The 23,756-nt window shown below is 53.9% G+C and overlaps 1 protein-coding gene and 1 long non-coding RNA gene across 2 annotated transcripts; both read left to right on the forward strand.

The window, feature by feature from the left end:
* The first annotated feature begins 235 nt into the window (after positions 1 to 235).
* Positions 236 to 3,328, forward strand: TMEM79 (transmembrane protein 79). Its single transcript, XM_042034575.1, has 4 exons — positions 236 to 543; positions 1,373 to 2,193; positions 2,384 to 2,597; positions 2,841 to 3,328. The coding sequence occupies exons 1-4, from the start codon at positions 311 to 313 to the stop codon at positions 3,043 to 3,045; spliced, it is 1,473 nt and encodes a 490-aa protein (XP_041890509.1). The 5' UTR covers positions 236 to 310; the 3' UTR covers positions 3,046 to 3,328.
* A 3,983-nt stretch (positions 3,329 to 7,311) lies between these two features.
* On the forward strand, positions 7,312 to 7,857 carry LOC121667675. The gene is made up of 3 exons (XR_006017134.1): positions 7,312 to 7,446; positions 7,606 to 7,683; positions 7,839 to 7,857. It is a non-coding gene; the product is annotated as an uncharacterized LOC121667675 (long non-coding RNA).
* The last annotated feature ends 15,899 nt before the right edge of the window (positions 7,858 to 23,756 follow it).

Raw genomic sequence — 23,756 nt, forward strand, 5'->3', positions numbered from 1 at the left:
TAAATTTCTTAACATAGTACAACTATTTCCAAGTTACAATTTACCTTAATCTCGTTTCCACTTAACTACATTTTACCTTAACACTATTTTTACATAATACATCATCACTTATACATGTTAAAGACATATTCACTCATTTATCACAGTGCGCTCGATTTGTGGAAAACTCCACCTCGCACCCTCGCAGAATAAACAAGGACTGATTTGTTTGTTTCCTTTCTAAACTGTGCCTGTGTTTAGGGAGCTCTTTAACTCGGCACAGCCAGAAGGGCCCGGGCAGGGAGGGATCCGGGTGGGTCCCCTGCCTGACATGGGGACAGCACCGGGGCTCCCCGTGTCCCCCCCGCCGGCGCTGCCCGGCCCGGGCTGGGACGGGCGCAGGGTCCGCCCGACTGGGCGAGGCTCCGCGCCCGCCCCTCTGCCCGTCCCACCTGAGCTGGTTCGGCAGGTTAGAGGTGCAGAGGCGGCCGGGAGAGTGCCGGAATCCCGCAGGGTCCCGGCAGAGCTGTCCCGCGGCCCCCATGGCCCCGCGCCTCTGCCCGAGTGAGTCCTGCAGCGAGGGGAGGTGGTGCCGCGGGGGAAGCGGGGCTGGGGGCTGGGAGCGGGGCTGGGGTCCGCGATCCGGGCGCTGGAGGTGCGGGAGGCCCAGGAAGCTGTTCAGCCCTACTTCCGTGTGTGGATCTCGGAGGAAGCCCCAAGCGGCTCCGTGCCTCAGTTTCCCCACACCTGTGGCCAGGCCAAGGCTCCTGCTGATGGGGCAGGGATGAATGTGCTGAGAGGAGTGAACTGATCATTGCAGGAGACAGACGGCAGCACCCAGGACGGGCCAAGAGACAGGGTTCCCCTAATGGGTAACAACGTGGGACCTCTGCCTGTACCTCCTGCACCCTATGGAAGGGCACCCAGCAGCCCCTTTTGCCCACCCCACATCAGTCTCAGCTACAAGAGGCAGCAAACCTGGCCGGCTGTAGCCAGGTGGACCTGGAAGTAGACAGGTCACCTCTCGCCAGGGCTTGGCTGGTCCTGGCCCAGGACAGAGCCACAGAGGAGCTGGTTGTATCATCCAGGCTGTGTTCAGCCAGAACCCCCAGGATGTTTGTTCAGTGGGGGAAGCAATCCCCAGGCTGCCCCGTTTTGCAGCCAGACCTGCACCCCCAGGGTTCACCCTGCCTAGGACAGTACCTGATCCCACTGCCAAGGGCCAGAGCACAGGGACACCAGGCACTGCTTTCCCCTCCTAGTGCAAGGACGGGCAGGTGGTGGGGGCTCCAGGGGTGCCAGTTTGCCCCCACTTTGTAACTGGGGCTGTGCACGTGACCCCAGATTTCTCATTTCTGATGTAAATTTTTCTGTCTCCTTTCTCCTGGTCCAGGGTGAAAGCAGGAACTGGAAACAGGACAGGAACTTCATCCCCTCTGAACACTACAAGTGCCCCCAGCTGCATCCCCGGCACTGCAGAACTGGACACTCTCATGGCTGCTGCGGACCCTGTCCTGCCCTCCGAGGAGGTGGTTTTGCTGGAGCTGGGGAAGGTAGCCCTGGAAACGGTGCCACCAGCCCCAGATGAGCACCTGGGAGACCCTGATGCCACCCTGCCATGGGACCGGTGCCAGCAGAACACCCAGGGCCAGCCGGAGCTCGTGGAGATGAAGAGGCGCTCAAGTCCTGAGGGGGGCCATGAAGACCCAGAGGAAGCTGTTCCCACCTGCCCCACAGTTGAGGCTGAAGATGAGGAGGTCCCCCAGTTACCTGTGATGGCGGCCCACGTCTTTGTGCCCATTGACCCGCAGTGCATCGAGCAGAGCCCCTTCAAGCAGAAGCAGCACCCCACCCCATGGGCCCAGGAGGAGGGCAGGGGGGACCATGTTCCCCCCAGTGACAGACCCAGCAGCCTCCATCACAAGCAGGTCTTCCTCCCCCGCGGCCCCTCGCGCTACCGGGGCCCAGTGGGCTTTGAGGGGCGCATGGTCAAGCCCCCAGCTGAGCAGTCGCGGTGCCCATGTGCCAGGGAGTGTGGCACTGATAACCTCAAGGCCATGGCATCAGTGGCAGGGGCCCTGCTCCTCTGCCCTTGCCTCATCTACGGGGCCTACATCTTCTTGCCCTTCGACGCCCCGCTGCTGCCCACCGTCAGCGCCCGCCTGGTCTACACATTGCGCTGCGCCGCCTTTGCCACCTTCCCCGTCGTGCTGGGTGAGCCATGGGCTTGGAGTATGAGCACTTTGCCCCTGCTCTGGGCTGCATTAGCCCTGGGGCTGAGCTCTTTGTGGTTCCGTTGCTCCCACCAGGAACAGCAGATGGAGTTTTTCTCCCCTCCTGGTGCTCCCCAAACCTCACCATGGCTCCTCTGGGCACCCAGTCAGCCCCTCTCTCTCTCCCTCAGGAATGATCGTCAGCGGCATCTCCCGCCTCTGCTCCTCTGCCCTGGAGCCCTTTGGAGAGCTCCACCGGGAGGTGGAGATCCACCGCACTTACGTCTCCCAGTCCATCCACCTCTTCATCCTCTACTTCTTCAACATGGCTGTGCTGGCTACCTACCTCCCACAGGAGCTCCTCAAGCTCATCCCACTGCTCACAGGGCTCTTTGCCATCTCCCGGTAAGTGACTCCTTCACCCTGGGGTGCTGTTGCGCTCTGTGAGCGCCAGCAAACACCATCCCTTGGTGCAAACTCCCACTCTGGCAACACCTCACCCAGCTCACCAGAGCCAGGAGGGGTTCTTCATCCTGCATCCCACTTCCTACAGCAGCCATGTCCGGGAAACCCTCACTGGTCAGAACCACTGAGTGCCAGCCCCATAGCACCACCCTTGGCTGAGCCCGCACTCTCTGCCTTCTCCAGGTTGATTTTCTGGATGTCCTACGCCATCGGCCGCTCCTTCCGTGCCTTTGGCTTCAGCATGACCTTCCTGCCGCTCCTGGCCATGCTGCTCTGGAACCTGTATGGCATGTTTGTCCTGGAGCCCGAGAACCTCCTCTCTGTGGCAGCGGCAAAGCCTGAGGGCCACTCCAAGGAGAGCCAAGCCAAACTCCGGCACTGGGGGTGAGGGAGGGCGGGACGTGGGGCGCCTGGACCCTAAGAGCTTGAGTCCTCCTTGATGCCCTGCCACAGGGGTGCTGGCAGATCCAGCTGGGCCCCTGCTCCTTGCATGGCCACAGTGAGGTTTTGCTGGGCCCACAGAACCAGGCTGCAAACCCTCTGCACCAGGAGACTCCTGCTGGAAGGTAAACAGAGCAAGACACCGCCAGCCCTGTTCCCTGGGGATGGGGTGGGATTTGCTTCCCTTCCTGCTAGAGCCAACTTTACCCAATAAAGCCCTTTACCAAGCAGCTCTGTGGCTGGTTTGGGGAGGGTGAGTTAAATTCCGCACAGAATGACTCAGAGCTTCGCCTACAGGATGCAATCATCCAGCCTCAACATTATGTTTCCAAGAGGGAAAAAATGATGTTTCCCCCAGACTGTCCCCCTCCCAACCCTGCATCCCACTCCTGGGTCCCTGCATTGCCAGTCTCACCCTGCTTGTCCCCTCCTCTTCCTCCTGGTGGAGGTTTAGCGCCCAGTTCACAAACCAGTTGGCCAGGCAGGAGGGAGAGAGCCCTCCCCAGGGAGGGATGCAGGGAGAAGCCAGGTTGGGTGACATAGCACCAGGTTTGCCACTGCCCAGGGCTAGGGATGGCCAATCCTCCCCAGGATGGATGCTGAGCCCCTCATTCTGCAGACATGAAGGGGCCCCTGGGAGTCACATGTCTGATGGTCTCAGTTCTCAATCATAACCCAAAGCAGTAAAAAATCCACCCAATCCAGGAAAAGCCACTCCAGGTCCAGATCTGCCAGATGTCTGGCCTGTTCCACCTCCCATCCTGCAATGCTGTATCACAGGAACATCCCACCCAAACCAGAGAACAGGACTCAAGGACCTGGAGGAATGGAATGAAGCTGTGTCAGGGGAGGTGCCTTGGTTTGAAAGACAGATGTCTGCCAAGGAAGGCGGGAACCTCCCTTGGAACACAAAATGTGATCCCCTTCCCTCCAAATTATTATAACTTTGAAATCACAGGGCCTTCAGGGAAAGGTAAGGGAAAAGCAGTAGCAGTTCTTTACCAGTATGTGTATGTATAACGAGGCAAACAAACCGCGACGGCCGCAGCAGCAGCAGCACCGCCCCGGCCCCGCTGAACGCTCCCTTCCCGCCCGCGGCGCTCCCCCCTCGCTGCAGCTCCGCTCGCGGCCGCCAGGGGCGCTGGCGATGGCTCCCCGCGCCAGCAGGGGGCGCTGTGCCGCGTGCGCTCCTCCCCGCGGTGATGGCGGCAGGGCCGAGCCCGGGGTCACGGGCGGCCGCGGGCCGTGATTGCCGGCCTACCGCGCAGAGAGGTGCGGGGACACCCCGCGCGGTGGTTCCGGACCCCCCAACTGGACAGGAAACAAAAAAATTAAGCAGACTTGCAGTGCAGGAAAAACGCAGCAGACCGGGATCTCGGAGTCCGACACACAGGAGTGGCCGCGGCAACGCGTCGCGGGCAGGGGGTCCGGCGGGAGCCGGTGCTTTGGCGCCACACGCGCTGGTGTTATAAACGAGGCTTGGACTTTTCTGGGTTCAATAAAAGTCTGCTCGTTTATTAAAAAGAAAACCAGGAGCGGAGACTCAAGGTAAGCCCAAGTCCCACTTGACAACCCAGAAAAACAAACTGTGCGACGCACAAGATATTCCCCTGCACTCAGGTTCCTCAGGAAGACCGGGGGGGCTGGGCCCCGGAGCAGTTCTTATCGTCTCTTTTGATGCTGTGATTGGTGCAGCTCAGATCCTCCCTCTGATGGCTCGTTGCTACGGTTCTCATTGGTGTTCAATTCTGTCAGTCTCTGGGGCGTCGAGTGATTGGTTTGCCCCTTAACCAATAATCCTTCAAAGTGTTTATATCATGATTATTGGGTTGTCTTAAGAACATTCTAGAACATTCTCTTCCTTTCTATAGACCCACTTACTTTCCCCCATTGGTGTCCCCATCTAGTGGGTACATGGCAACATTACACCCGTACAATCGCAATAACAATTAACTCATTAACTGCATACCCCCACTCCTCTAACAAGCAACTTTAACTTCTCAACCAAAAAAACCCCAAATTTTTAACCATTTATTACACTGGTTCTGAGCTCCGAGCGGCCAGGCCGCAGGGCAGACAGCTCCTTCCTCCCCCAAACCCAGAAACAGGACTCTGCAAAAACCCAGCCAAGCCTTGGGGTAGCCCCTGTCACGAGGGACCCGACCCAGGGCACTGAACCAAGAGCTCACAGGCAAAGCCCCCCTGAGCCCCACACGCTCATACAGGGCACAAGTCAGTCCAGGGGCAGGGGCACCTTCGGCTCCTGCTGGGCTCCAGCACCATCCCATTCCTGCCAGGCCTGAGAGCTCCTTTGATTTCTGGCCCATTCAGTTCTTCAGTGTTAATTACAGGGACCAAGGGCAGTAAACCAGCCCCGTTTGCCCTTTCACGGTGTCAGTGCCCAGAAAAGCTTCCACCTCCACACATTTTTCTCCCTCAAATCACTCTGCCCTACAAAAAGGCTTTGTTTTCCCCTCTCACAGTTACTTGGTCCCCTCCAGCTCCCAGGGTGCCAGCAGCTGGCAGCCAGGAAGGAAAATATAGGGAAGGTGTAGGTTGGATGCATTAACCTCTTGACAACCAGATGCTGCACGAGGAAGGTGCTCTGCAGAGAAAGTCAAGTCTCTTCTTTATAAAAAGAGGTTCTCAGGCCCAGGACAGGTGTTGTGTCACTGTTTGGAGACTGGGAACAGCCTGCCCTGTGGAAGGATGGGGTGGGAGAGACAGTTGCAGCCTATGGTTATGTGGCCTCAATGATCAACAGGTAACAAACCTCTGGGTTGCTTTCCGTAGTCTGTGGCTTGGAGAAGCTTTGTCTGGGAAAGGAGCAGGGAAAAGATGAAAATAAGGGAGAGAGTAGGAGAAAGTGTTAAGGGTGTTTGGGGCTTATTTGAGGTTTTAAAATTATTTTTTATTTTTTAAAGGCAGACATAGGCATGCTGAGTGCAGTATCGCTAAAAGAAGTAGCGATGATGATGTTGATGAGAAACGACTGAGCAATAGTTAACTCATGTAAGCACAGTTAACTATTGGGAGACAGCAAATGTTGATCACAAAACCTAAGAAGCAGGATTTGCCTTAATATTGTCAAGATAAGAGGAACAAGAATCTGTTTGAAACCAGCACAGAAACTGCTGAGTCGTTCCACAAAGGACTGCCCATGCTCCAGAAAGAAAGGTGAAAGTGCATTGTGACGAAGACTACTGATCTTCATCAGAAAGACCCCCGAGGAAGAAGAGGAGCCTTCCTCAGTGCGACCACCAGGGTACACAGGGCATGCGTGGTACGTCTGCTAATGATATTAATGACTTCCGAGAACTAATTTGTATAACCACTCCTATCCCAAGGAATACGATGAATATTCATGAATTTTACACATAATGCTGGACTGTATGGAGTGCTCTGTGCGTGTGTGTGTGTGTGTGTGTGTTGGGAGGAGCAATCCCCCACACCCGACATGCCGAATAAAGCAAATACCCACTTCTCTGTCTCTGAAGTGTCTCTAGGCCTGGTTTGGGGCGATTCATGGATGTCATATTGGACTCTTACAACACTAATGCGATACTGTAATTTTATATATTGGGTTTGGTTATGTGGAGGAGCAGCTGATTCTACCAGTTCTGTTCCAGTCTGCTCATTCCCATCTCCTCAGTTTTCTTCCTGTGATGAAATACAAACGTTTTCCTTAACGTCCAGCTCCCCGAGCCAGCAACTGAATCGCCCTCAACCAGGCCAGGAGACACTTCAGAGACAGAGTCAGAGAAGTGGGTATTTGTTTTATTCGGCGCCGGGTGTGTGGGAATCGCTCCTCCGAACACACACACACCGGCACTTCCTACAACACAATATTATGGGTAAAATTCATGAATATTCATCACATTCCTTGGGATAGGAGTGGTTATACAAATTAGTTCTCGGAAGTCATTAATATCATTAGCAGACGTACCACGCATGCCCTGTGTACCCTGGTGGTCGCACTGAGGAAGGCTCCTCTTCTTCCTCGGGGGTCTTTCTGATGAAGATCAGTAGTCTTCGTCACAATGCACTTTCACCTTTCTTTCTGGAGCATGGGCAGTCCTTTGTGGAACGACTCAGCAGTTTCTGTGCTGGTTTCAAACAGATTCTTGTTCCTCTTATCTTGACAATATTAAGGCAAATCCTGCTTCTTAGGTTTTGTGATCAACATTTGCTGTCTCCCAATAGTTAACTGTGCTTACATGAGTTAACTATTGCTCAGTCGTATCACAACGTGTCCCACACCGTGGTTCTACGGCCTCTCAAAGCTGGGTACTTCAACTTCACCTCTGCCACCATCACGTACCTGGCCCAGGAGGGTGCCCAGGTCGTGGTAAGTGGATGATTTATAGGAGCCCTGCGGCTACAGCTGACCGCGCTGCTGGAGCTGGGTGCTCGGGGAGGATGCGTGTCCCTGTGCTCTCATCCTGCCCAGTTCTGGAGCGAGGAGGAGGAAAGGTGGCAAAGCCTGTCTTTTCCCTGCCTTTTCCAGGTTGGCTTCACTAGTGCTCCCGGGCAGGGAGGAATCCTGGCTCAGCGCGACTTTGACAGGAGGTTCTCCCCTCACTTTGTAAGTACCTTTCAGTTGATAGTGGAAAAGTGCACCACGGCAGCCGCAGCCCAGTGCGCTGGCTTCCTGCTCACCCAGGCCTGGCAGGCAGAGTGGGTGAGTGGCCTGGGGACAGGTGACGTGTTCACCTGCCACTGTCCCTCTCACCACCCCAGCAAAGGAGCAGAGCCCCTGGATGTGGGAGATCTGCAGAACCAATCCCTAGAGCCAGGGGATATCCTGGAGCGGTGCTGGCAGAGAGCCAAAGCCATGGCCAAGGGCTTCCATAGCTGCCCCTGAGAGAAGCCCATCCAGAGCCCTGCACTGCCCCCTTTTTGGGCAGGATGCTCTGAGGGCCAAGAGGAGCCAAGGTGCCACGGACCAGGAATGGCGACGGCAGCAGGAGCTGGAGCAGGCACAGAGGAAGGTGGAGCTGAAGCAGTGGCTGAGATGGAACTGGCTGGAGCAGGTGGCCCAGAAGGAACAGCACCTGGCCATGCAGATGGAGCAGGAATTCTGAATCGTGCTCAGGTGAGGCACACGGGGCCAAGGGATGGCTGAGGTGGTGGCCGGGGGGCTCCCAGTGCCAGCTGGTGGCTCTGGGGGCTCCAGTGCCAGCCCAGGTGCTGTGCCAGGCATGGGGGGAGTTCAGGTCAGGGGCTGCCAGTGATACTTCCCTGTGCTCCACGGCATCCCATCCTGGGCCACCTCCCAGGTCCCCCTGCATCCTCAACAAACCTGCTGATGGGCCTCAGACACAGAGCCATCAGGATCCTGATGGATCCTTTCCTCTGTCAAGCCCCTGGAATTCCCAGGAAGTACTGTGGCCAAGTGAAACACAGAGTGGAGGGCCTGGAACCGAGCCACCACAGCCCCCAGCTGGGACTAGCCCCAAAAGGAATCAGCTCCAATTTCCCAGGGATTTGGGGGTCCTGTTTCATTGACTTATTTTTCCAGTAACAGATGTTTCTGGAGCAGACAGGGTTTTCCATTCTTCCCTCGCCTCAGGGCTGCGAGGAAGGAGCTGGGAGGACAGAGCAGAGCTGGAGAAGTCCTGAGGCTCCTTGTCCCACCTGCCCCACTCTGGGGACAGAGGCTGTCCCTTGCCCTGTCCCCAGATCCACTGAGATAGACTTCTTGGGGGAGGCTGTGTCCTTGGAGGGTGCCCCCAGCCCAGGGCAGGGTCCCCACCAGCCAGCCGGCCTCTTCCCCACCCACAGCCCCACCAGTGCCACCTTGTTACTGTGGTGTCACCTCTGGCCCTGCATCTGGACCTTCCTCAGGGAAAAAGCAAAAGGACCAGAGCATGATGTCAAATCCACAGGGATGGGGACTGGTGGCTTCAGAGGGCCTGAAGCCATGGGATCCCACAGGAGCAGCTCAGATTAATTTTTATCCATGCACCACAATGTTACCCCTCATATATACATTCATTTCTGCTCCTCCCTCTCTTCTCCCCCTCTGCTACACATGAGCAGCCCAGAAACACTTGGGTACACACTTCCATCCATAGGGATTACACAAAGAGCTCGCACATTAACACAGCATTTTTCACACCCACCTTGCCCAGTGACCTTCTAAAACACAAGCCTTCACAGGTAAGACTTGTACTGAGGACTAACCTATGTCACTTAACCAAGTGCCTTCTGTGATTTCTTTTTATTAGGCTCATTCCTCATTTAAGCATACCCTCGAGCAGCTCAAAGAAACATTATAAAGAAATGCTACCAGTACTACGCAGGCCAGCAAGGCATGTCCTTTCCTAAAGCATCTGCTTCACAAATTGGCTGTGAAGGTGTCAGGGGTTTTTGTTTGGTTTTTCTAAGCATGAAGTCCCCTGCAATTAACCAATGATGTGGGGTTGTTTTAACAAATTGCTGTTTTGAAACAGCTGCTATTTTTCAAAGGAAAGAGTTTATTTAGAAGAATTTTCAGTGAAAAGCGATGCTGAAGAAATTTGTCAAGTAATTAATCTTTTAAATAAAATTATTAGGGTGAGGAAATCCAAAATAATTTTCATATTGACAGCTAAGTTAGAGTTATAGTAGGTAAAAGTGAAAACTTCAATGCAAAATTGTTCTAAATTATCCAAATGCAATTTTTTATATTCCCCAAACATCTGCTTCTCTTCCCCATCCTCATTCACTCAATTTTTGACTTGGGGACGAGAAAAAGGAAAAGAAAAGGTATTGAAAAACTCCTGAAGGACAATGCAGGTGTCTGTCACAGCCAGCACAGCTTCAGAAGGGGAAAGCTCTGCTTGTCAAATCTGATTTCCTTTTATGACACGGTAACCCACTTAGCTAATCAAGGGAAGCCAGTTGATGTAATCTTTTTGGATTTCAGCAAAGCTTTTGATACCATCTCTCATAGTATCCTTCTGGATATTATGCCCAGGACACAGCTGGATAAACACATCATGTGGTGGGGCAGCAACTGGCTCATGGGCCAGGCACAAAGGGTGACAGTGAGTGGGTGACAGTGAGTGGCAACCAGGTACTAGTGGGGTTCCAGGGCTTAGGCCCAGCACTCTTGAACATCTTCATTAACGACTTGGATGCAGGACTGGAGGGGACACTAAATCAGTTTGCAGATGATAAAAAACAGGGAGGAGCTGTCCACTCCCTGAAAAGCAGAGAAGCTTGGACAAATTAGAGGGCTGGGTAATCACCAACTGTATGAAATTTAATAAGGGCAAGTGCCGGACCCCGCATCTGGGACGGGGCAACCCTACTTGTGTGTATAAACTCGGGAATGAGAGGCTGGAGAGCAGCTGTGGAAAGGGACCTGAGGGTCCTGGTCCCTGGCAAGTTGGATCTGACTCAGCAGTGCCCTGGCAGCCAGGAGGGCCAGCCATGTTCTGAGGGGCATCAGCCCAGCATTGCCAGCTGGGCAAGGGAGAGGACTCTCCTGCTCTGCTCTGCACTGGGGCAGCTCCAGTCCTAGGGCAGTTTTGGACATCCCAGTATAAAATAGACATTGAGCTATTGGGGAGTGTCCAAAGGAGGGACATGAATATGGTGAAGAGCCTTGAAGGGAAGCCTTATGATGACTGCCTGAGGTCACTTCGTTTGTTCAGCCTGGAGAAAAGGAGACCAAGGGGAGGCTCATCGGCATCTGCAGCTTCTTCACAAGGGCAAGCAGAGGGGCAGGTACCAATCTCTTCACTCTTGTGACCAGTGACAGGACTCAGGGCAACAGCTGGAGCTGGAGGGGGGGTGGGGGTTTAGGATGGGTATCAGGAAAAGATTCTTCCCCCAGAGGGTGGTCGGGCACTGAAGAGGCTCCCCAGTGTTTGGTCATGGTCCCAAGGCTGCCAGAGATCAAGGAGCTTTTGGACAAGGCTCTCAGGCACATGGTGGAATTGTCAGGGTATTCTGTGCAAGGCCAGGAGCTGGACTCAATGACCCTGATGGGTGCCTTCTGGCTCAGCATATTCTATGATTCTCTATCTCCTACTGCTAGTCACCACTTGATTTTGGCACGTGAAGTTCCAAATGTATCTTGAGTGCCAAGTTAATTTGTGCCTGTGTTTTTTCAGACCATGCTCTGTTGGCATGTGTGGTGGGTTGATGCTGGCTGTACGTCAGGTACCAAAGTCATCACTCCCCCTCCTCAGCTGGAGAGGGTCAGAGAAGAAAATACAACAAAAGGCTCGTGGGTTGAGAGAAGGACAGGAAAAGATCACACACCAATTACAAGCACGGGCAAAACAGACTGGACTTGGGGAAAATTAATTTAATTTGTAACCAATCAAATCAAAGCAGGACACTGAGAAGTAAACTCAAATCTCAAAACACGTTCCCCCCAGCCCTCCCTTTGTGCTGGGCTTAAGTTTGCTCCTCATTTTCTTTCCCTCCTCCCAGCAGTGGCACCGGGGGAGGAGGGAAATGGGGGTTGCAGGCAGTTCGTCACACTCACCCGTTGTCTCTGCCACTTCTTCCTCCTCAGAGGGCAGGACTCCACACACTCTTTCCGTGCTCCAACGTGGGGTCCTTCCCACAGGAGACAGTCCTCAATAAATTTTTCCGAAGTGAATTGTTCCCACAAGCTGCAGTTCTGCACAAACTGCTTCAGTGGGGGCCTTTTCCACGGGGTCAGTCATTCAGAAACAGGCTGCTCCTGCAGGGATCTCTTCCATGGGGTCACTCCTTCAGGAACAGGCTGCTGCTCCCAAAAATCTGCACGGAGCGGAGGTTTTGATCCAGCACAACAAAACTGTCTGGGGAGGCAAGATTGATCAGCATGCCTGCTGGAAAAGGGGTGAAATCTTTCCCCAATGAAAGCTGGGAGAGTCAGATTGTGCTGAAATCTTCTAGCATTTTTAATGTGGGGCTGACTAGTTCTGGGGTGTTAGGGGAGGCCCTGGCCATGCCCTGGGCATCCTGACCCCCTGCATCCCAGCCAGGTGCCACTTTCACCCCACTTTCTGTTCCTGCCTCCCTCCAAACCAGGAGAGCCACAGCTGCCCCAGCGCTTCCCGCATTGCTCTGGGCTGACTTGGTGGCCGAGTGGGCAGCTCAGGCAGCTCCGGCAGCTCAGGCAACACAGGGAGCCACTGACCTCTCTCCTGGTGCCCTCCAGCATTCCTGAGGAGAAGCTCCAGGCCTGTCTCATCATTGGGAAAAAGAACTACAAATGGATCAAGGAAGCACCTCCAGCCCTGACCTAGGAGGAGCATGGGGACAGGATGCTGCTTTCATAAGCATCTCGCCTCCTGCTCCCCCTTTTCTCACTCCCTGTCAGGGCTTGGGGATCTCCCAGTGGATCAGAGACATCCAGGCTGGGGCATTCCCAGAGCTCCACTCAGGGACCACCAATATCACCCCTCTCTGGGCTACACTTTGGGGTGCAGAGAAAGCTGTGGAACTCAGGGCTCCTGTGGTCCCTGCCTCAGGGAGGGCCAGGCAGAATCCCTGGGATTTCCAGGTTCATGGGCAGGAAAGGAATCCCACCCTGGTTGTATCCAGGAATCCCTCTAGGGCTGTATCCAGTAATACCACGCTGGTTGGATGCAGCACTCTCACTCTTCCAAGGGAATGGTGTGTCTGACCAGGGGTGTGGGAAGGAGAGCCCATGTCTGTGCCATGGCTGGAGGAACCTGTCATGTGCCCACTCTGGAGGGGCGCAGGGCTCTGGAGCTTGACCGCAGTGAGTCCCAGGAGGAGATCCAGAATTTGGCCATCTCGCCAGGAATGTGGGCACACAAAGTGTGGTCCTGGCAAGCCCTCAAGAAGGTACCCAGAATTCAGCAGCACTCCCTGTCTCCACAGGAGGCCCTGAGCCAGGCCCAGAGCACGGAGTAATGCAGGGCTGAGCTGCAGGAGCAGATGGGGCAGTGGAACAAGCCAGAGGAAGAGCAGCAGGAGCAGAAGCAGAAGCTGCTGCAGTGGGGGAGGAGGATGAGGGTGGAGCAAGCAAAAAGAGCTGAGGGAACTGAACACAGTAAGGCCAGCGCTCCCTGCTGTTACCTGGCACCTGCCTCAGGTGAGCCTCAAATTCCTTGCTACTCCCAGGCTCTTCCTCCCCTTCTCCCAGCTCCCTGTGTCCCAGTCTGGCTTGGAGGCCAGAGACTCCTCCTACAGCTGCTCCTCAATGCCAAAGGCTCCCTCTTCTCCATGGAGGCACCCAGCCTTTCCCCTTTCTCAGCCACCCCATCCCTGTCCATGCCAGTATTTCTGCTCTCGGGAGCAGGATGGGGCCAGGGGAACCTTTCGGCTCTCGTATTCCCAGAGCCAGGCAGGAGGTCATACACCAGGCAGAGCAAAGACTGTGGAGCAGGCCCTGAGGGCCAAGGGGCAGTACCAGGAGGCCCAGAGGCAGCTGGAGCACCTGGAGCAGCTGAAGATGGAGGATAAGAAGGGGCGAGGAGTGAACAGGGCAGGTGGAGGAAGGTTGACACCTGGTTGGAAAGGTGTTGGAAGTGCTGGGTCAGCCACATTTGGGGTGTGGAGACAGCAGCCGGCGGGATCAGAGCTCTGCTGCCCTGGGTGGAAAATGCAGGGCGATCTGCTGTCTTGGGGGAAGAAGGCAGGGGTCTCCCTGGTTCTGGCAGCTGAAGGTGGGGTTCTCTGCAGTCTTGGGATGATTGAGGTGGGGGTCTCTGCTGCCCTGGAGGATGGAGGCGGGGGTCTCCACTCAACTGAGGCTGAAAGTGTTGCATGGGATGATGTTGCAGGTGGGGTTCCCTTCTGTCCTGTGTCAGGAAAATTAATCCACAAACACCAGAGGTTTACGTCCAAAAAGGAGACAGAGGAGTCCTGTAACTTTATTCAAACAAAGGGAGAGGCCAAGGGGCATTTCCCATGCGGTCTCTCAAATTGTTGGAGGACGCAGCCTCCTTTTTATCCTAATCTCCCGGCCGCATTTCCCTCTCTCTTTCCCCACTGGCTGAGGTACTTGAGAGGTACAGACTTCCCGAATTGCCTAAAGACACCCTTTTTCCTTGTGTCTCTGTTCTTTTGCTCTAAGTCCAGGAATTTAGCAGGGCCTTAGGTGAGCAACAGTCTGTGTCAATTAGTGAATTCCTCTGGAATTTATGGTTCCTCCCATTGCTTCTTTCACCTCTCTGTATCTGGCTTTATCGACCAGCAGGCCCAGAGTTTGTTTGTGAAGACACATCCCTCTCAGTCCTTTCACCTGGAAGCACAGGTCTGCCCAGTCTTGGACGAGCAAGGCCGGGACCTGTGCTGTCCTGGGGGATGGAGACAGGGGTCTCTGCTGCCCAGAGGAATAGAGGTGAAGGTCTCCCTTATGCTGGCAGATGCAGGTAGGTCCTGACTTTCCGGCAGGGGAAGACATGCAGACAATCAGTGTGATCGATAGAGCAAGCTTCTATTATTTATGTTTTGTCTTGAGAGATCAAAGATTTTCCTCCCTTCTCACGGTCAGCACATCTTTATCAGAACAGCACTGTACCTCCTAAAAATTCCCTTTTTGTTCTCAGGCCTGTTTCTCACGCAGGCATTTTCTCATGGAGGCTTTTTCTCTTGCAGGCCTTTGCTTTGTACAGTTCTTTTATTGATTTGTCTTTATCAATGATCCATGTCCCTGATCCTCTAACCATTCTCCAACAGGTAGGGGTCTCTATAGGCTTGGACAATTGAGGCAAGAGTCTTTGCTGTCCTGGGAGATGAAGGCGTCTTGGTTCAAGGCAAAGGTCATGGTTGTCTTGAGGGATGAGGGTGGGGCCTCCTGCAACCCGGCAGATGAAAGGAATGAGAAGGAGCTGTCTTTACAAACCAACTGTGGGCCTGCAGGTAGATGAAGCCCGATACTGAGAGGTGAAAGAAGCAATGGGAGAAACCATAAATTCCAGAGGGATTCCACTAATTGACACAGACTGTTACTCAAGACTGCGTCAAATCCCTGGAATTAGAGAAAAAGAACAGAGACACAAGGAAAAAGAAAATAAAGGGGAGGGGGTACACATTAGAAAGGGGGTTTGTATTCAGCAATTCGGGAAGTCTGTACCTCTCAGGTACCTCAGCCAGTGGGGAAACAGAGAGGGAAATGCGGCCGGGAGATTAGGATAAAAAGGAGGCTGCGTCCTCCAACAATTTGAGAGACCGCATGGGAAATGCCCCTTGGCCTCTCCCTTTGTTTGAATAAAGTTACAGGACTCCTCTGTCTCCTTTTTGGACGTAAACCTCTGGTGTTTGTGGATTAATTTTCCTAACACAGATGAAGGCGGCAGTCTCTGCTTCACTAGGGGAGACCCTCTATGCCATTTTCAGGACCGGGAGCAGAAACAGGAACGGCAAAGGCAAATCCAAGCAGAGACTGAACACAGTAACGATGAGCACCGGAGGCTCAAGGAGCCGGGGCCCAGCGGGTTCCCGGCAGGACAGCGGGTCCCGCCCGGGCCGGGCCGTGAGGGAGCGAGCGCCCGCCCGTGAAGGGAGCCACCAGCACGGCGGCGCGGCGGGCGGGCGGCAAAGCGGGCCCGCAGCTCGGCTGTGCCCTCGCCCTCTGCCCAGGGACTCGTGGAGGCGGGGCCGGCAGTGCTCCCTGAGGGCCGGGCCGGGGCGCGGGCCCGTCCTAGCGGTGGCTCGAGCGTGGCGGAACGGTCTGAGAGCCCGGCAGCTGCCGCCTCACGGCACCGGCCCACGCCCGGCACGCCCCGGTTAAGCTCGGCTGTGGAGACCCCTGTCTTCATTTCTCAGGACATCAAAGACCCCCTCCTTCATCCCCACGGCAGCACAGACCCCTGCCTTCATCCCTCAGAGAAGCAGAGACCCCCACCTTTATCTCCCAGGAGAGCAGAAAACCCATCTTCGAGCACCCGGGGCAGAGGAGACCCCTTATCTTTATCCACCAGGACAGCAGATGCCCTCACCTGCATCATCCCTTCACCCTCAGTTCAGTGGAGGCTCCTGCCTCCATCCTCCAGGGTAGCAGAGACCCCCACCTTCATCTCCCAGGACAAGGGAGATGCTGTCTTCATCCCTCAAGAGAGTGGGATGAAGACACCATCTTCATCCTCCTGCACTTTCCACCTAGGGCAGCAGGGAACACCCTCCTCCATTCCCCAGAGGAGTGACGAACATTCACCATCCTGTCCTCCAGAGACCCCCACCTTCACCACTCTGTATCCTGGAGACACTGCAAGTCGAGCAGAGACCCCCCCACCTCCACTCTCCAGTGCAGCTGCTGCAGCAGAGACCCCTGCAGCAGCTGCTGACAGTGACGCTTCCCTGGGGCCCCTGATGTCCCCAAGTCCTTCCTGGCATCCTACCCTAGGCCACCTGGCAGGTTCCTCTGCAGCCTCATCAAACCCTAACCCTAACTTGCTCCCAGAGCCTTTTGGATTCTTTCCTCTGCAGAGCCTCTGAAATCCCTGAGATGTCCTGTGCCAGGTGCAGCGGAGGGCCCGGAGCCGAGCCAGCGCAGTGCCCAGCTAGGCTGATCCCCAACAGGAGCTGAGCTGCAATTGCCACGATTTTGGGTTTCCATTTCCTTATGACTTTTAACAGAGACATTTGTGGAGCAGTGTTTTCCATCCTTCCCTTGCCTCCGGGCTGTGAGGCAGGAGCTGCCCCAGGGCTGGAGGAGCCTGAGGCTCCTCATCCCACCTGCACCGCTTTGGGGACAGAGATTGTCCCTTGCCCTGTCCTCAGACCCACTGGGACAGAGCTGTTGGGGAGAGCTGTGTCCTCGGGAGGTCCCCATGGGCCGGGCAGGCTTTTCCCCACCCATAGCCCCACCAGTGCCACCTTGTCACCATGGTGTCACCTCTGACCCTGTGGCTGAACCTTTCTCAGGGGCAAAGCAAAGGGGTTCAGAGCATAATGCATACATGCCAAATCCATGGGCTGGGGACCAGCAGCTTCAGAGGACCTGCAGCCGCAGGATCCCGCAGGAGTGGCTCTGACTAATTCCAGCTCTCTATCAGAGCAGCTGGAAAACAAAGAGAACTGGGAAAGGTGAGGCTGGCCATGGCAGGACACAGTACAGGGACACTGCTGGGAGCCCGAGCTGCTCCAGGCTGGGAGAGAGGGAGGACAACATGCTGTAGTCCTCTTACCCCTCTTCCCCTCTTAATGCCTCCTGCTCCCCCTCCAGCTCCTGTGTGACTCCATGGTGTGAGGGAGCCAGGCACTGCAGGGCTGTGTGTCCCTTTTGGGGATGGATCTGCCACCTCAGAGCCAGGAACTGGAGCAGCTTATGGCCCCTTGGCGGGGTTTGGCTCGGGGGAGAGCAGCAGAGCCAGCTGGGGCGGTCCTGGAACCTTCTGGAAGTGCTGTATGGTGCTCCAGGGCAGAGCTGGGCTGAGCTGGGCATGACCTGGCCATGGCCATTGAACCAGAGCAGGGACACAGCCTGGAGCAGGGGTACAGCACAGAGAGGGGGGTCACAGCATGGAGTGGGGGGTGACAGCCTGGGGGGGGGGGGGCTGATGCCCATAGTGGGGGCTTAGCCCCTCAAGGGACACAGGCATGGACAACGTCCCTGGGTGAGGCTTCCACAGGGCTGAGCCCTGCCTGCCCTGGCTGCCACATGTCCCTGTTCCAGCTACTCCATCCACTGCCACGTCCTTGTTGCAACTCCTCCAAATGCTGCCACGTCTCTGTCCCAGCTCCATCCCCTGCCAGTGTCCCTGTACCAACTCTTTCATCTACTGACAAGTGTCCCCATCCCAACTCCTCCATTCATTCCTGTGCCCCTGCTCCAACTCCTCCATCCTGCTGTGTCCCTGCTGTCCCATCTGAGCATGGCCCCGTTGCTGTCCTTGTTGCTGCCACCACCACCATGTCCCCGTGCAGTGACCCATGGACTTGGTGGGTGCCATGGTCACAACACAGCCTCTGCATCCCCATGTCTGCTGGCCAAAGGGGGCAGGTCTGGAGAAGGGATCTGCTGCATTTAAGCCCATAGTCCAACCACACCTTTAAGCAATTGCCCCAGTCCTGCTCCTAGCCCAGAAGCCTTCAGGATCTGTGGGACTGAGCTGACACCTCCAGGCAGCCACAGTGCCCAGGCTACTCCTGCTCTGCTGGTCCCAGGTGGCTTTTACCCACTTGCCACACCCAGGTGCTCACACTGGGTTAGCCACCACCGGGTCCAAGGCTGACACCATCCCTGCTCAGGGTGTCCTGGAGAGCTTGGTGCTCCCCTGTCCCTCTGCCCACCGGGGTCCAGCTGGATGGGTGCCCAAACCACAATCATTAGGGGGTAGGAGTGGAGCAGGTGAGCAGGCAGAACATCCATGCACAGCTAAGGCACATCCCACCAGATCTTCTGAGCTTCCCTGGGCCCCCCAGGGTTCTGCCTGCCAGGGATCCCCCCAAACTGCCTTATTTCACCACACAGACCAACTAGTTCCATCCCCTGCCAGTATTGCCAGGAGCAAAGCCTGGTTTTATTATTTTGGTTTGGCTGGGTGAGGGTGGTACCACTGCACCTCCTGCCCAGGGCCCTGGGGGGCCATGGGGCTCCCCAAGCTCCGTGGCCATAATGGAGGGGCACCCTCTCTGCCCCGATAAACGGCGCCTCTTTCCAGGCCTGGATTGTCATGATCCAGGTGGGGCTGGGCTGGGGGCTCCTGCCAGTGCATGAGGGAGTCTCCTGGAGCAAAAAGGTGGGCCCCAGACTGGGGTGTGGGGATCCAATTGCCTCAGCAGGGCAGCAGCAGCCATGAGTGTGGGGTATGCCCAGCCCCTGCCTTGGAGAGAAGCCTGCTGAGATAAGAAGATTGCATAACCTCCCAGCGAGATCCCTTGGAAAAGGCAGCACTTCGCGGTGAGGGTGAGAGAAAACAGAACCATGATCCTCTGGGAGACCCTATGTAGATTCTTTGTAACCCGTTGGCCTCTACCCTCTCACACCCGCCCTTGTATCCCTATAAGAACTGCAGTATCTTCCCTTAGGAGGGAGAGGTCGTCCCTGGCCTCTCCCTTTTGCGGGGTGCAGATAAATAAAGCTGCCCCGTGTGGAACTGCCAAACGAGCCCCTCGTCTTTCTCCTCCTGGTCTGGCCTGGGATTGCCTCGCAGAACAAGAGCTGAAATCCCTCTCGCTGAATCACTGAAGAGCTGACAGCCTGCTGAGACAGGCACCCCTCTGCAGGATTGTCCCTTGTGGGACGCTCTCTCTGGGTTGGTCACGGCTTCCTGGGTCTGAGCCACAGACCCCAACCCGGCCGCAGTAATGAGGAGGGGGTGGGCTGGAACGGAGCGGAGGAGGGGGAGTCACTGATGACTCCCTGCCGGCCCTGGGGGAGGCTGTGGGGGGGATCTGGGCAAGGGGGACACAGGTTGGGACGTGTGTGTGCCACACGTGCACGGTGGTGTCCGGAGAACCAGGCTGTGTGCCTGTGGGTGCTGTGGGTACAGCGGTTTCCAGGGAGCCAGACTGTGTTTCTGTGGTGTAGTGTGGGCATGGCTGGTCTTACCTGGTGTGTGTTTCATGCCCACCCCCGAGAATAATGAAGAAAACCCCAAGCAACCCCCAGGAGCAGCACTTCTGGGACTCTCACAGTTGAACATCTCAAAGTACTTTTCCAAGTCATATAATGTCTTGCAATGGACCATCAGAAGTCAAATGAACCACATTCAAGTTTGTCTTACAGCCTAAAGAAAACCAAATAAACTCCATTTTCCCAGCCCAGACACAGGGAGACCATTTACCCCAGGTGATCAAAGACCAAAGTCTGGGAAAGAACAGGGGGAAGTGCATCTCTCTTGGCTGCTCTTACACACCACTGTCAAGAGATCAAAAATCCAGTGAACTTGACTGCTGCACAGTCAAGTGAACAGCAAACAATCTGGGAATCCAGGGCTAGGACCAGAGAACAGTGCAACCAAAGGACATGAGAGAGGAAGAGGGAGGAAAAGCACAGGGTGGGGGGAAGAACTCTTGAGGAGAGGAGCATGGTATCTCTGGAAAAAGGAAAAGAGTACGTGATTTTATCACCAAAAAAATGGGGCTTGCTGGAGGGAGGAGTGTGGAAGGGGAGTAGTTGCAAGGCTAAAGAAGGAAAATGAGACTAGTTTGACCCAGTCAGTGCTCAGGATCCTCATTATGCCTCAACTGGCTCAACATTTTTAACTAACTTCCCTTCTGGAAGAGGTTCTCACGCAAAGAAGCCCTCCACAGTCTACTGCACCTGAAGTTTATATCCATACAAGACTTCCAAGGGATGGTGTGGAAATACAAGGACAACGAGTGACAGAGTGATGGAAAGGTAAATCTTCATGTCCTGTCCGCAGATGCCTGGCACAGGGAGGTGGACTGCAGAGCCATCCTGAAGCTAGGGGGAAAGTGTGGATACAAAAATGCTGTTAGCAAGGAATTTTCCTGCTTCTTCTAAACCATGGGATACTTTTCTCTCTCATGGAAGATAACAGCAGAAGTTCTGTAAACTAAGAACACCTGCGACCTTGTAGAACTATGTTTATGGTACAGTAGAAAAATATTTTGACAATGGATGTTTTAGGATTTTAGCCAATCACCCCCAAGGGGTGGCCGATCCTTTGTCCAATTAGGCAATGAAGAAAAAGTCTATAAAAGAGTTTGTAAAATAATTAAATAAATCAATCTTGCTGCACAATTCCTGCCTGCTGGATCTGCTCTCCTCCTCCCTATGGCTGCGGGACACGGTGATAGAGGAAAGGAAGCAATCTTCCCGCAAAGCAGTTTACCGCCAAAGGGAGAAAGATCATGCTTTGAACTGTTAGCCAATGACAGGTAACAGAACCAGGCAAAATTAACTCTACCCCAGCTGAAATGTGGACACCCCCACCAGAATTAGGCACTTGATACGAGCCTGAACAGGCCTGAAATACAGCAGAGAAGATTTCTATCAATTGCTTAGGACTTAAAAAACCTAAGCTTAAAGAAACATGTATCAAACCATTGTTTCTTTTTTTAGGTAATCAAACTGTCACTCTGACATTCTGCATTGCCTCCATAGTGTCTTGCTTTGTAAAAAATTGGAGTCTGTGACTACATTCATAGTTCCTGAACACATTTAATTTACACTGCCAGGTGCTGAGGCCAGTTGGCACAGAACAACTTGCTCAACAGCTTCATCAGCTTCAAAAACTACATCTAATTCACTGCTGGGGAGTGGTGCCAGGACATCTTCACCTGAAAGTTTTGTCTGGAAATCATTTGCAAGAACACTACTGGGCCCAGAGTGAGTGTGCCAGGGACCTGCACGTGGCCAGGTAAGGAGAGGCTGTGCTGCACATGACTTGTGTGAGAGCTGCCACTACTCCAGTGTCAAAGTTCCAGAATTGCTGCTGTAATTCCATTTTTCTTGGCCTTTCTATCCAAGTGTCTGGTTTCTCACGTTTCTGAGACCTCTTGGAGCCAGCTCACAGCTACAGGAACTGCAGAAGGAATTGTCTATGGAAACCTTATGGAGAATGTGCACTGACAGACCAGTGCACAGAAAGCCAACACTGTCCTGGGCTGATCCCCCAGCATGGGCAGCAGGTAAAGAGGGGGATTCTGTCCCTCTGCTCTGCTCAGGTGGGAGCCCACCTCCAGAGCTGCCTCCACCTCTGGGGTGCCCAGCACAGGAAGGATGAGGAGCTGCTGGAGCAAGTCCAGAGGCCACAGAGGCTGGAACCCCTCTGCTTTGGAGCCAGGCTGGGAGAGCTGGGGGTGTTCACCTGGAGAAGAGAAGCCTCTGGGGAGACCTTAGAGCCCCTTCCAGGGCCTAAAGGAGTTCCAACAAAGCTGGAGAGGAGCTTTGGACAAGGGCCTGGAGTGCCAGGACAAGGGGGAATGGCTTCCCAATGCCAGAGGGCAGGGTTAGATGGGATATTGGGAAGAAATTTTTCCCTGTGGAGGTTGATGAGGCTCTAGCACAGGTTGCCCAGAGAAGCTGTGACTACCTCATCCCTGGAAGTGTCCACGGGCTTGAAACAACCCGTGAAACAACATTGGAAGGTGTCCCTGCCCACAGCAAAGGGGCAGAATGGGTTATCTTTGAGGTTCCTCCCAGCCCAAAGCAGTCTGTGAGTCTCTGAACTCTATGGAATATGGCATAACCTGAAGCACAGAGCAGTTTCTTTCACACAGATGTGAACCAGAGTGTTATTTTATGACCTGGGGGACTAGAGAAAAAAATCTGAAGAAAATTACCACCACCTTTGCCTCTTACCTGCAGAACAGAAAACAGTTCTGTTTTACAATGGTGAGCTATTCTCAGGTTCTGTGAATTGGGAGAAAGTAGAAAGTGTATTCCCTTCCAAGGAAAACCCAGTGCACTTTCCAAAAATACTCCCAGAATTTTGCATTTCTGTAGTGGTTTGTCATACAGAGGATTTTCGGGGAATATATGGGAATAGAATTGTGTGTGAGGGAGAGACTGAGATAACATCATAGTGTGGGTTAAGTCCCTTCCCACTCTCTCATTTCCTTATTAGTGCTAAAATCTGTAGCACAATTACCCATAGCACTCCATTTGGCAGCTGCTCGTTGTTAAGTAAACACACATTCCCATCACATAAATACATTTTGGTGTCATAAACTTACACAGCCACCACATACAGCTTCACTTCCAGCATCCTCCTGTCTCCTGCACAGATGGTGAAACCTGAAATAAAACACGAGGTTTGCTCCCAAGAGCCATCAACAGTAACTTGGTAACATGCTTTTCATTAAAAAATGCAACTAGTTTTGAAAATTATTAATCTGGGGATTAATAGTAGAAGCATTCCTAAATTGGCTTGGAAACCTAAAAGTTGCATTAGTCTTTGTCCCAGAGCAATGAGAGTGGCAGCAATGCTGATTTCTGTAACAGAAACGTCTTCCTGTTGCTAGAGCCCAGGTTTCAGTGAGGAAGAGAGGACAGGCACAAGGCAGTGGCAGCAGTGGTCACTGTGAAACTCTTCTGGGCAGGAATCAGGGACTGAAGCAAAAGCATTCTCATTCTTCATCCTTTAAGTATCTAAATAATTTGACAACTAATTCCTGAATCCAAACACTCCACGATGAAAAAACCAGCAAGCAGTGGAGAAGTGGCATGAAGGCAATCCTGACACAGGCTTTCCCAGCTCTGGGGCCCACTTCTGTTGTTAGTCTGCAGCTGAGTTAACTACTGTGATTTGGAGAGAACCCCATCAAGTGGAGAAATGCCAACTTCAGTTTTCAAATCACTGCATTTGAAAATACGCAGGCTGCTTCTGCCTTAACACTGAGCTGTCCAGTGCCAATGGCGTGGATGCAGATACAAAGGAAGATGATATTCCTGAAGAAAAAGGAGACATAAGGGATTTATAATTGAGCTTATAATTTACTTTCTTTCCCAAAAATCCAGCTTCTACAACACAGTGCAGTTAGGAAGAGCAAATGGGCTCTCACATGAACATCCTTATTGTTGTGCAGGAATTCTCTCATTATTTTCATTTTATCAAAAGAGAATAAGGATGTCCTCAGAGCACCCAAGTAACTACTCAGGGAAGTTGAAGCATTCGGAGAAACTTGGAATCAGGCTCCAAAATGTCCTGTTTGCCTTTAGTCTCTTTTACTACAAATCAGATTGCTCATACCTGGGAAAGAGGATGGAGACACATTGGGAGATCAGATCCAGCTGGAACTCTGTGTCGAAGGGGACTCTGATGAAGAAAGAAAGAAGTGTTC

Source organism: Corvus kubaryi, unplaced genomic scaffold (genome assembly GCF_017639235.1).
Source record: "Corvus kubaryi isolate FWS band 111438036 unplaced genomic scaffold, C.kubaryi_AGA036_p1.0 37373, whole genome shotgun sequence".
Classification (NCBI taxonomy): Eukaryota; Metazoa; Chordata; class Aves; order Passeriformes; family Corvidae; genus Corvus; species Corvus kubaryi.

Bases quoted from the DNA above. Each gene is read 5' to 3' on its own strand.
- TMEM79 (XM_042034575.1), top strand. From the start codon at position 311: ATGGGGACAGCACCGGGGCTCCCCGTGTCCCCCCCGCCGGCGCTGCCC. The intron at 544-1,372 runs GTGAGTCCTGCA...CTCCTGGTCCAG, and splicing joins GGCCCCGCGCCTCTGCCCGA to GGTGAAAGCAGGAACTGGAA. The intron at 2,598-2,840 runs GTAAGTGACTCC...TGCCTTCTCCAG, and splicing joins GGGCTCTTTGCCATCTCCCG to GTTGATTTTCTGGATGTCCT.